Below are 12,933 nucleotides of genomic sequence, written 5' to 3' on the forward strand. Positions count from 1 at the left end.
AGATCCTTAGGCATGGCCATCCTCATGTCCCACGTCATGAGGAATGGACATGGGGACCTCAGTTCAAGGCAGAACATCCTAGTGCTGCATTCAGGCCCTCATGGAACCTACAGGAATAGCTGATGGTGTTTGTATTGAGTCCGGTTAATCTTATGTACATGATATGCATGCTCATATCTCATCCATACAGTGGAAACATTGCCTTCTGAGTTACTCATTCAGTGTCCTTGTGTTGAGGGATGAACAAGCTCTCTCAGCTGGGGTGAAGGGCCAGTGCTGGAAATGGTGGTTTTGAGGGGCTGGTTCGTGGTGACTGTGCTGGGCCAGTTTCCCCAGGTTGTCCCATGAACATGGGCACACAGCAGCCCCTGCTCTGCTGCTGCTTCAGGGCTCTCCCAGGAGGCCTGGCTGGGAGAGGACCCTGCTGTGTGCCAGCCCTGCACACTCACACACTTCAGCCCTTCACTGGTATTTTCTTCTCTGGGGCATTTGCCAGTTCAGCCCTCCCACCCCCTCCTGAATTGTGCCACCCCCTGCCCTCTCTCCAGCCGAGTCCGCAGAGCAGCCACACTGGAACTGGAACTGGTCCCACAGCAGTGGGGACCAGTGAGAATGAAGGACAGTGAGAATGTCCATCCAGCCAGCAAGCTGAGTGGGTCTCCACCACAGGCAGCTGGCAGACCCAGGTCCAGACTGGCTCCCCAGGACAACATGAGGCATTTGACCTAGGGGATCCTCAGGAAGGTCCTGCGGCCACAGTGCCAGGGCCACCTGCCCCAAGCTGCCACCTGCAGCAAAGGGTTTCTCTTTCCATGTCTTTCCTGTACACATAAAGTGCCCCACGCTTCTTCCATCTCCCCACAGAGCCCTTTCCCAAGAGAGCTGAGCTATGCTGACCTGGCCAGCTGTTCCTGTCCCCCTTCCCATACTCCACACAGCCCCGACCTGGCAGTGCTGCTCTGCAGAGCAAGTGGGCTGTGGTGCCCAGGGCCATGGGGTGAGTCTGCAGGCTCATGCTGGTCAGGGTGGGAGGAAGACCCAGCTCAGGGTGGCTCCTGCTCACTCCCCCTCAGCACACAGACATGGCTCCTGCAGCCCCAGAGATCTCAGATAGAGGATTCTGGCAAACAAGGCAGTGCAGGGTCCTTCATTTCATTTAAACACACAGAGAGTTCAGCTCTGCATTTACACAAAGATTATGGGTCACATAAGACAGGTAGATATGGACATAGACATAAGATGATAAATGATTTTGCTTGTGGAGAGCATTAATACAACCAAGAAAAGCTAAAACCAAAGAAAACAAAAAAAAAACCTACAAAACTCAGGCTGAGCTGTTTATGAGTTATATTACAGATAACATGCAGAAGAAAGAGGTCAGCTCATGACTGCTTTTGGAAAGCAAACAGTCATCAGTTTCCTTATGGCATCCTTGAGCTCCTGATTCCTCATGCTGTAGATGAGGGGATTCAGTGCTGGAGGAATCACTGAGTACAGAACAGACACCACCAGGTCCAGGGATGGGGAGGAGATGGAGGGGGGCTTCAGGTAGGCAAACATGGCAGTGCTGACAAACAGGGAGACCACGGCCAGGTGAGGGAGGCAGGTGGAAAAGGCTTTGTGCCGTCCCTGCTCAGAGGGGATCCTCAGCACGGCCCTCAAGATCTGCACATAAGACACCACTATGAATACAAAACACAGAAAAGCTAAAGAGGCATTGACCACAAGCAACCCAAATTCCCTGAGGTAGGAGTGTGAGCAGAAGAGCTTGAGGATCTGGGGGATTTCACAGAAGAACTGGCCCAGGCTATTGCCCTTGCACAGGGGCAGTGAAAATATATTGGCCGTGTGCAGCAGAGCATTGCGAAACCCAGTGGCCCAGGCAACTGCTGCCATGTGGACACAAGCTCTGCTGCCCAGGAGGGTCCCGTAGTGCAGGGGTTTGCAGATGGCAACGTAGCGGTCGTAGGACATGATGGTGAGCATAGAATATTCTGCTACTATCAAGAATGCAAATGAAAAGAGCTGTGCAACACAACCCGAGTATGATATGGCCCTAGAATCCCACAGAGAGTTGGCCATGGACTTGGGGACAGTGATGGAGATGAATCCTAGGTCGAGGAGAGCGAGGTTGAGCAGGAAGAAGTACATGGGGGTGTGGAGGTGCTGGTCCCAGGCTATGGTGGTGATGATGAGGCCGTTGCCCAGGAGGGCAGCCAGGTAGATGCCCAGGAAGAGCCAGAAGTGCAAGAGCTGCAGCTCCCGTGTGTCTGTGAACGGCAGGAGGAGGAACTGGGTGATGGAGCTGCTGTTGGACATTGGCTGCCTGTGGGCATGAGGACCTGTGCAAGGAGGAAAGGACAGTGACAAGTTAGAGGAGAATAAACAGACTGTTTCTCATGGAATACCCCTTCACCGATGGATCGAGGTTTCAGCTCATTCTTTGTTTTTACAAAGTGAGAAAAACAGTTCATCACGGTTTAAAATGCAGCTTGGGCATCTTGTTTCCATAAACACACCTCTGGGTCAAGACCCCCTAAATTGGTGTCAGAACAAAAACTGACCCACACTCGTACCCCAGCCCCAAAAAGCAAGAGCAGCAGGGACAGGTGGAGAAACAGGGAAGGACACTGCAGTGCTACCAGAAAATAAAGCAAGGACAGAAAGGCAGACGGGCATGCTGCGGAACCTTCTCCTGACCCGGCTGTGCTGCTGCCACTCACATAATGACACTGGAGAGCAAGTACTTTTAGCACCTTTTTTGTGTACCACGTTGCAGGAACCCTTCACCTGGAGGTCCAGCTGCTCAGGTGGAGACTCGTGACCTGGACCCCATGGCTTTGGGGCAGAGGGTCTGCTGGGGAGGAGAGGAAACCAGGGGTTGCACTGGGAAATAGGTCTCCACTGGAAAGGATGTGAGAGACGTTCCTAAATCCCCTCCCCAGCATTTCTGGTAGCAGTTAACTCTCCCTGCCCATGTCTGTGCTGCCTGCAGCTGTATGTCTGTCCCTGGGTCTGCTCCCTGTCAGTGTCACAGACCCCGTCCCACGCGCTGTGTGCTCAGCTCTGTCCTGCTCACACCTCCTGGCACTGCCCAGGGGCAGCTCTGTGTGTGCAGGGGCTCAGGAGCAGCTCAGACACATCCTAATGAAAACTGGGGTCTCACAGTCTGCTCCGAAGAGAGAAATAAATCCCCATCTCCCACTGCACACCCAGACGAGCAAGAGTGGAAAACAGAAAGCACAGACTCCTTCCCTTGCGGCTCTTCTTGTATTTATGTCGTTGTTCAGAAGAACCCTGTGCCATGTCTGTGGGGGATCTGGAGCTCTGAGCAGCCCTGACTCACACAGCCCCCTTCAACCCCACAAGCTCCCTGCCTGCCCTGTCGGGGGTCGCTCCTTCCCCCCACAGCTGCTGCCATGGGATCTCCCGGGCTAGCTGAGCGCTGACCCTGGCAGGTGGCAGAGTCCCTGCCCGGCACAGCCCTGGGGTGCAGGGACCCTGCTCTGCAGGACAGCCCTGGGCACTCCTGGGGCTTCACAGCTGTTCAACATGGCCTGACAAGAGCCCCGTCCTTACAGATCCCACAAGCTGTGCCTGTGCCAGTTTCAGGAGATGTATCCAGGAGCTACAGCTGCACTGCCCCGCACCAGAGACTTACCATGGCAAGGGCTGCAAAGGTTTCTCCTCCAGTGAGCTCTCAGTCACCCTCCAGTCCTGACCACCTTTAATCTCTCTGTGCCTGGCTCCTCTCCCCTCGGTGCTGCAGGCAGAGCCCTCAGCGCTGCTGTGTGTGCAGAGGAGCTGCTCCTGGGCAGAGCTGTCTCTCTGCAGCGCTGCCGCTGCCATGAGCTCCCTGTGTCCCAGGAGCCCAGCCCAGCTCACCAGCACAGGAGCAGCACAAGGCGCTTTAATGACCTCTCTGGTGGGTTTGGTGCTGAGTCCATTGACCTCAGAACCTGGAGGAAGTTGAAGAACCTTCTCAAGAAGTCAAACTCAGATTCAAACTCCAAATTTTCTTGTACTGTTAATGGGTACCACTGAGGGAACCTACTAAGAAACAATATGCAGGTTCGGTTAGAGAAGAGAACTGGAGGTCAGGAAAAGCAAAGTAAAGATATCTCTGATACTGAGGAAACCTGGTTGTGTTTCTTTAACCAAAAGCCAAGCCCTGACCTTGTACCATGGGAAGACAGATCCTATCCCTCCCACGTTGCCCAGGGCCCTTCCTAGGACAGTGTGATGTGGGGCTGTGCAAGGCCAAGGGCAGGACTACGGTCCCACACCTCCCAGGTTCCTGGCTGGGGACAAGGAGGCCATGAGGCCCCTGTGCTGCAAGGACAAGGTGTCTCCTCACAGGCATCAGAGGTGCAGACAACAGCCATAGCCAAGGGGAGAAGGAGCTCATGTCTGGTGGGGCTTTCAGCCTCTTTCCATCCCGTGATCATCTCCACGACAGCCTGTCCTGTGCTGTGGCATCCCCTGCACCTCTGTCCCTGCAGGCTGCAGACATCCCCCCTGCTGCCCCATCTTGCTCCCGTCTGAGCATCTTCCTTCCTTTGCTGAGATCTCTCCATCCTCCCCAGCTGCTCCTTGAAGCACAAAGCCTTGGGCTGATGCAGACTCCCTCTGCTGACCTGCTCCACCACAGCACTGCCCTTCCATCACATTCCTTTCTGCTCATGGCCAGCCTGGACTTCCCCAGCTGCTCTTTGCGCCATTATTTCTTCCTCATGCTCTTTCCTACTATGCAGAAACCTCCACCACCTCTGAAACCGCCCTTCAAGCACTCTCAGGCTACTCCTGCACTGCTGCAGCCTCCCCAGCGCTGCTGGGCCAAAGCAGCCCAGGTCCCTCAGCACCCATGTGCACAAGGTGCTGAACCTGCCTTGGCACAGCCCTGCACTCTCCAGTTCCTCCCTGCTGCTCCAGACTGGGAAGCCGCACACTGGCACACACCCGTGTGTGTGGGTCACACCAGTGCTGAACCGAATGGGATGAGAACTGCAGGTGTCTGGGTCCCCACGCTCCCCCTCATGCAGCCCCGTGTGCAGCTGCCTTGTTCATGGTGAGCGTGCACCACGGGCTGCTGTGGGGACCTTGTAGTGCCCAGGCCCTTCTCCTCAGGGTCACTGCTCAGCGTGTCAGGTCCTGCTCTGTCCTGATGGATGGCGTTATTGTTCCACCCTCATACAGCTCTGCTCATTTCTTTATGTACAACTTGGAGACCTTTCTGATGGGTAAATCCCAGATTTTCTCAAGGTCTGGAGCCTCCTTTGACTGAATCTCCATTTGTTTAGCTGTTAATATTGGCATGCAGATTATTTATCCTGATGGGTTGCTTCTCCCATAACAGTATGAGGAGTCATAGGATACTATAAATACCATCTCCTGGAGAAACTCTAGGTTCTTGGGGCTCTGGTGCTCATAATACCAGAGATCGGGATTTAGAGAGCAAGTTTCCCTTCATGTGGGAGAGCAGCAGGAATGTGTGGAGCTCTGCCTGGGAACAGACAATGTCAGCTGAACGTTGAGGAGTCAGCAGGAGAGGGCAGAACAACATGGGCAGTGTTGTGGTCACTGGACATCAGCTACAGACTCACTGGTGAGGAAGAGGAATGAGATGAGGCCTCCTTCAGACAAATGAAAGAAGCCTCATGTTTCCAGGGCCGTGTCCTCATGGCAGACCTGAGATGTCCCAATATCTGCAAGGTACCAGCCATCCAGGAGGGTTTGGAGCCCGTTGACAAACATCTTCCTGACACGGGTGACTGAGGAGTCAGTGGGGTGAGGTGCCCTGTGGGACTTCACACTTAGAAACCAGAAAGAGTTGGTCAGGATGGAACAGTCAGGGATGGGAAAGTGGAGCTGAGGCTCCTGGAAGATGAGAACAAGGCCAAGAGTAGGATTTCAGGAGAGCAGGATTTGGCCTGCTGAGGGTCCTGCTTGGGTCCTGTGGGATATGACCTTGGTGTCTGCAGAGCTTTTCTCTCCCATCTCCTCCCTCCTCTCTCCCACCTGCTGTTGTGTAGCGTTTTTTACCCTTTCTCAAATACAATATCCCAGAGGTGCTGCCAGCATCACTGAGTGGCTCAGATTGGGCAAGGATTGGCTCCATCTTGGAGCAGCTGAAATCGGCTCTGTCTGACATTGGTCAAACTCCTGTTGTCTTGTCAGAGAGGTGACAACTGTAGCACAGCCACACTCACCCCCAGTTCCAAGACTTTGCCATGGAAACACAGTACAGGGTGACAATGTTTTGGGTGTTACAAACTACTTGATCATAGAGCAGAAATGGAAAAGATCTTCTGTCAGCAACTCGAGAAGGAAATCCCCAGTCAATGAGCAGGTTCCTATGGGGAACCGTAAGTGCCCTGACATTCACTGGCCAGGCAAAGCTGCAGGCACCATCTGCTTAACACGGCTGCCTGATGGGCCAACAAGGGTGATGTTCACCATCTCTGAAACTGGCAAACAAGGAAACGCTGGTGAGAGATGTGAACATCAGTGTCCACCTTGGCTGTTGTGACCAGGACACAGAGGGGTCCCAGGCACCAGAGGGAAGGGAGGAAGGCCAGAAGCAGAGCACAGGCTGGTGGGCTCCAGAGGAGAAGACTTTGAAATAATGGGGCATGGTGGGCAAATTGGAGACATGGAAGTAGATCTGAAGGGTGAAGGAGCTCAGGAAATCTGATAATCCTTACCGAATATCCTACTCCAAGCACAAGAATGATCCCTCTAAGTACCCATGAACAGAAGAATTTATCTCGTGAGGCTGCTCCTCTGCACTGATGGAGCTGCAGGGCACAAAGGCAGCACACAGGAGGTGGGAGCAGGGGAAGCTGCACAGGAGGAATTTAGAAACCTTGTCCATGGATGTGAGGATGATGACAAAGCTGCCCTGGACTTGATACCTGCACGGGAAGGGCAGCAAGATGAGCTGACAGAGCTTAACTTGCAGTGAAAGAATAGACAGGGTGAATGTGGGCCTGGTGCTGAACTTTGTAAGAGCAGAATCAGACAGGACTGAGGTTCTTCATGGCTTCTTTGTCTCCATCTTCACCAGCAAGGTCTCCTGGGACTTGGTTCCTGAAGGCAGGAGTCTGGAGAACACCCAGCAGTGGATGGGGCTCAAGTCAGGGGTGATCTGAGCAAACTCAGACACCGTTACAGAACAGGAGATGGGTCACTTGACCAGCTCCTGAACACAAGTATCGCTGTGCTGTGGCACCTGAGATTGCCAGGAACACCCACCTCTTGGTCCAGAGGAGTGTGACTCCTCTTGAGGTGTCCTGGCCTGTCTCCTCATTCACAAGGTGATTTAGGTACCCACTTTTCTGACATATTCAGTCTTTCTCAGGAGATACTCCAGATCAATATGAACAGCACACTGCTGAGACCACCAGTACTGGAAAGGGGAAGAAGGGCGAGCAGAGAATTAAATAGAAGAAATTTGGGTTTATTGCTCTTTGTTTTGGAAATGCTCTCTGTTTGACTGTTCCTGAAATCTCCCTAATCATCCTCGACAGACTTGAAGCGTTTAGGAAAATGATGCACACAGCCTTGGCTTGTAAGAGAATTTTGTATGTCAATGAGCCCTCTGCTGCCATGAGCCTGAACTGCAGCTACTGAAAGAATGAACAAACCTCTAATGAAGTGAAAGGCAGAAGCAAACCCCAAGTTTCTGAGGGTGTTTGGACCCCATGAAGGGCCATCACTGACACAGCTGTGAAGGAAACAACCAGTGCAGGTCCCTGTCCCTGGAGGCTGGTGAAGGGAAGACTTGGAGACACTGGTTCCAGGTGGTGAGGGCCATGTGGAGGTGGCTCTGATGCCATGTCAGCCCTTGATGCTTGTTCATCACCAGAATGGCTGAGCCCTGACCCCTGGGACCTGGTAGATCTTTCTCCAATGTCTTTCAAGGCTTTTCCTGTGGTCAGTGTGAGTGTTTCGTGTTTTGGTTGTGGTTTTTATGTCAAGTGCTGTTGCTTTAACTGCAAGGCTCTGGTGTTCTGTGGAGTTGGAAATGCCCGTGTATTCCTCACAACTCATCCAGTTTCTTTCATACACCTGGCAATGGTCACCAGTCACCTCAATGTCCCACTCCCACACTTGCTCGAATCCTCTGTTTGGATCCACACTCCATCACTGCAGGAGGTTCATGGATCCACCAGGGTCATGGATGATTCCTGAGGACCATCCAAGTGTGGGCAGTGTAAGAGAGGAGCAGAGCAGGGTCAGCTCATGGGCCATGACTGAGCACAGCCACCCCAGCAGCAGCCGTTCCCCATCTCCCAGGCACAGCCATGCCCACAGCATGCAAATGGCACTGCCATACATCATTAGCCCAAGAGAGGCCTTTCTTCCTTCCGTATTCCCAGGAAAATCTTCCTCCTGTTCCTCCTCCACCTGCAGACATCAACTGCTTTCCATTGCTGGGCTCAGACATGGCTGGAAGGGTTCACTGAAGCCATCAGCCATCTCATTGCTTCTCCCTGACATGCCCTGACCCTCTCCCACACCTACAATGGCCAATCACGGCTGCTCAGGCCTCCCGCTCTTCAGAAGAGGCCTCGAGCTTCTTGGTTCTTCCTGCTGCTTATTATGAACTTCCTCGCTCTCTCCAGAGTTCATGGTTACATGTCTTGTCCATAACAGCCCCTTTATGACCATGTCTCACTAAATGGTTGTGTTTGTATGATCATTTGTGCAGAAAGGGCAGTCACAGGACAGCACCCAATATGTCAAAACTGATGCCCAGTGAAATGCCGTAAAGCCCCGATGAGTTCCCCTGTGTCTGTGTCTCTCCTGGAAGGAGTCTGTCCCGAGAAGGGGATCCAGCTCCTGCCACTCTCTGCAGAGGCACATGAGCAGTGTCCATCACCTGGGGACACAAAGGGTGACGTTTGCCAGACCACCCGTCCTCTGAACCACTTAGATGTGTGCTTGTGGATGGGGTATGGAGCCTTGTAGTGCAAATGCCTATTTAACTGTCATTGCTAGAGGGGCGACCACAGATGCAAAATACAATTTTACAGATATTTAAATATAAATATATAAAACTGACATTCCTAGACAAATTACACAAGCATTTCAAAGACTTTTCGTGCCTTTTAACATGATTATCCTCAGAAGGCCACCTGCTTTGCATCTCAGGAAATGGGATCCAGAGTCCAAGGGCAGGATGGTTTGGGCTCTGTGCTGGGATCTGGAAACTGAAACGTGCTCCCATCTCCCAGCCCCCTGCCCTCCTCAGTGAGGGTGTGAGACATTCTGCCAGCGAGGGCTGAACTCACAGCCATGACCAGTATCTTATGTCCAACTGCAGCCAATGGTGTCCTGCCAGCTCAGGATTGGAGCTTCCATTGCAGGAGGTGTTTAAAAGACATGGAGATGAGGCGCTTTGGGACATGGTTTGGTGGTGGACTGGGCAGTGTTTGATTTATGGTTGGACTTCATGTTCTTAAGGGGCTTTTCCAGCCTAAATGATTCTCTGATTCTATGATTTGGGTTGAAACCATTTCAGTTTCATCACCTCCAGGTTCCCTCAGAGGCGGCTGTTGTGTGGCACAACTGTCCTGGCTCTCCAGGCAGGTTGGGCACTGGATTGGTGTCTGCATTGGCAGTTTTCCCCTTCCTGGGGTAAAAGGCTGTTGAGCAGAGACAGTTGTAGAGATTTGGGTCACAGGGGTTTGCAGCAATCCTGTCAAACTCTGAGCAGGATGAGCTTTGGAGCCCAGGAAAAATGGAGATGCTCTGAATGATGTTTTTGAACAGTGGTGCTGTCACTAGTAACAGGAACAGGGAACTCCTCATTCTCACTGATGATGGTGATGATTTAAATCTCTTTAATTTCAGTCCTAACAGTCATTCTTGCTTTTCCAAGCATCTAATACACCTCAGCAGTTGTGTCTTGAAAGAATTCTTAGAACAATGCTTTTTCGCTCACTTCTTTTTTGTTTTAATCATTTAAAGAGTACTCCTCTTGGACAGAATTACTCCAAAATTGGGCTTCTTTCATTATTTTTCTACCTTTTCATTATTTCTTATGTGGTGTGATGTGGAGGTTACATAGGAGAACAGTTTCTTTTTGAGACAAAGAAGGCCAAGGAACAGATCCCAGGTCAGTGCAAAGGCCCAAAGGAAGCCAGAATCTTTATGTGTGTGCACTGACACACACTGTCACCTGCATTTCCAGTCTCTGCAGTCCCAACAGTGCCGCAGAGTCTGGAGTTCTGAGCTCCCTCATCTGCCCTGTGTGACATGTGTAAAATGGAACTACCCCAGTCCAATGGCTGGTTTTGAGTCTCTTCACAGCCTGAAGCACCACATGGGTCAGGACACAAGCCAGGATACCCAACCAGGACTCACATGCTCTGCTCTTACAGTTCAGGGGTTCCCGGCAATCTCAGCAGACATGTCACGCTGATATCTGGGTGCAAGGACCTGGTCAAGTGTCTCTTCTCCATTTCTGCAATGGTGGCTTTGCTGCCTGGCTGCTGTGCAGACTCTGTACATGGATGCTGACACCTCTTGAACAACCTGCTCTGAAAGGATTAACAAGGAGGGTTGTTCTTTCTGGAAGGGCATTAGGACAGCAGAAAAAGACCCTGGGTTGGGGCAAATGAAAAGGGATGCAAAAGTTGTGGTCAGGACTGTTTGGGGGCACGTATAAAACAGCCCTGCACCTCATGTGAATTATTCCTGTGGTCAGAGAGAACCTGAGAGCTGTCCCTAATTTGAAAACATGAAGGGGAAGGAAGGAGAGCGTCATTCAGGCTCCGAGGGAGCTCAGGAGGTGTCTTGACCAACCTCCTGCTCACAGCAGGGTCAGACCAGATTGCTCAGGGCTTTATCCAGACACATCTTGGTCACTTTCTGGGACAGAGTGGGTGCGCACTCCTGGGAAACAGCTTCCGGTGCTGGACTGTCCTCAGGACTGGAAAGTTTCTCCCTTTCTACAGCACCTTTCCAAGCCCGTCTGCTTGCACACTGACACAGACCATAATATCCTACCTTGGACACAAGAATATTGCAGGGGATGATGCTGGATTCCTTGCTGACTGCCAGGTAACAGACCATCAATGTTCTCCCCATGTCCACAAGCCTTTCCTTTCCCCACAGAAAGCAAAGAGGATGGACAGGCACAACCTGCCCTGGGTAAACCCCATCACCTTCTCTTCCAGACACCCAGAAATGGGGTCCCAGTGGCCATGCTCTGGGGCACAGCCCTTAGTTCCCCTGCTCACCCATGGGCCATTTTGAAAAGTGCACACACTGTGTGAGAGCTGCCAGTGGTCAGGGAGTCCCCCCAGTCTCCATGAGCTTTCCAAGATGGTGGAGAGTGGCCTCACTGTGACACGGTCCTGCTGTCCCAGCTCCTGGGATGCTGCCCCTGCTGTCCCATAGACTGGAGAGGATTGTGTTAGTTCCAGTGACCCTGAATTGATCCCCATCCACTGCTGGTTGTTCTGACACCGCTCACGGAGACCTGGGAGACCTTGCTGGTGAAGAGGAAGGACAAGAGGACACAGGGATTTTCACCTCTTTCTCTTATTAAATTATTCAGTGGCCACACAGGGTCTATGTTTCTCCTTTAAGTGTTCCTGCAGTAGTAACAGCTCATTTTGGGCCCTTGAATTGCCTTACAGGTCTAGACCGAGTTCTGATCTGGGCTGTTGCTGTGCTTGGAGGCTGCTGTCCTTGAGACCAGATGAACTCACTCCTGCCACCCTGCCTGGCAGTTCATTCCATCCGTGTCACAGCTCTGTCTGCACCACTGACAGCTCCAGCTCCCCAGTCAGGTCCCTGGCTGAGGACATGGCCTCACATCTGGGCTGAGCCACCCCAGCTGTGGCACCAGCCCAGCTCTGACCTGCACAGGAAACCTGGTACCAAGTGTCCAAGAGCCCATGTGTGCAAAGGCTTTGAATCAGAGCACAGGCATGACATGGCCCAAGACTGATGAATGTCTCTCTAGACCTGGGAGTGTAAAACCAGAACAAAATGCCTGAACTCATTCAACTGAAGATATTCCTCCCCTAGCCTGGAGATATTAGATGCTTTGCTGTAACATTCCTGGTGTCCTGTCTATTGATGGGACAAGAAAAGTTGATTCTCATACGAATTCATTGTTTAACACAAAGAACACACTGATGTGTCTCTTCAGAGGAGAGGGAATCAACATCACTGATTAATTGAGGTTGTTTCAAAGGATGTTCCAGTGGAGCCTAAGGGACACCTGGAGGAGCCCAGAGGGGACAGAGAAAGGGACATCATGGGCTGCAACTGTGCTGCTGAGCTGGGCTGGGCTCCTGGGACACAGGGAGCTCATGGCAGCGGCAGCGCTGCAGAGAGACAGCTCTGCCCAGGAGCAGCTCCTCTGCACACGCAGCAGGGCTGAGGGCTCTGCCTGCAGCACCGAGGGCACAGGAGCCAGGCACAGAGAGGGGAAAGGCAATGTAGGGGATTGGTTGCTAAGGGCTCATGGAGAGACAATTCTTCAAAGTGCTTAGACGGTAAGTCTCTGGCTGTAGGACAATGCAGCTGCATTTCCTGGAGGGATCTCCTAAAGATGACACATCCCACAATTTACAGGATCTGTCAGGTCTCTCTCACAGTATTTCTCATGTAGAGGACAAGAACATGGTCCAGAGCAGCGCTTCCCTGCTGCACTGTCAGAGGGACAGGGCATGATGGCACCTTCTGCTGAGTATGAGTGAAGGGGGAGCATCCAGGGGTGCCCAGGGCTGTCCTGCAGAGCAGGGTCCCTGCACCCCAGGGCTGTGCCAGGGCAGGGACTCTGCCGCCTGCCAGGGTCAGTGCTCAGCCTGCCCAGGAGATCCCATGGCAGCAGCTGTGGGGGGAAGGAGCGACCCCCGGCAGGGCAGGCAGGGAGCTTGTGGGGTTGAAGGGGGCTGTGTGGGTCAGGGC

At 52.6% G+C, this 12,933-nt stretch overlaps 2 protein-coding genes across 2 annotated transcripts in view; one reads left to right on the plus strand and one right to left on the minus strand.

Annotated features, from left to right (window-relative positions):
• The window catches only part of LOC308052349 (olfactory receptor 14A16-like), a gene marked incomplete at its 5' end in the record, with an annotated part of 255,248 nt that overhangs the window by 90,640 nt on the left and 151,675 nt on the right, over window positions 1-12,933 (plus strand). The window lies entirely within an intron of this gene.
• Window positions 967-2,319, minus strand: LOC308052348 (olfactory receptor 14J1-like; the record flags this gene model as incomplete). The annotated part of the gene is made up of 1 exon (XM_080364431.1): window positions 967-2,319. The coding sequence occupies one exon, from the start codon at window positions 2,317-2,319 to the stop codon at window positions 1,378-1,380; it is 942 nt and encodes a 313-aa protein (XP_080220557.1). The 3' UTR covers window positions 967-1,377.

Source organism: Nesoenas mayeri (assembly GCF_963082525.1).
Source record: "Nesoenas mayeri genome assembly, contig: SCAFFOLD_40, whole genome shotgun sequence".
Taxonomy (NCBI): domain Eukaryota; kingdom Metazoa; phylum Chordata; class Aves; order Columbiformes; family Columbidae; genus Nesoenas; species Nesoenas mayeri.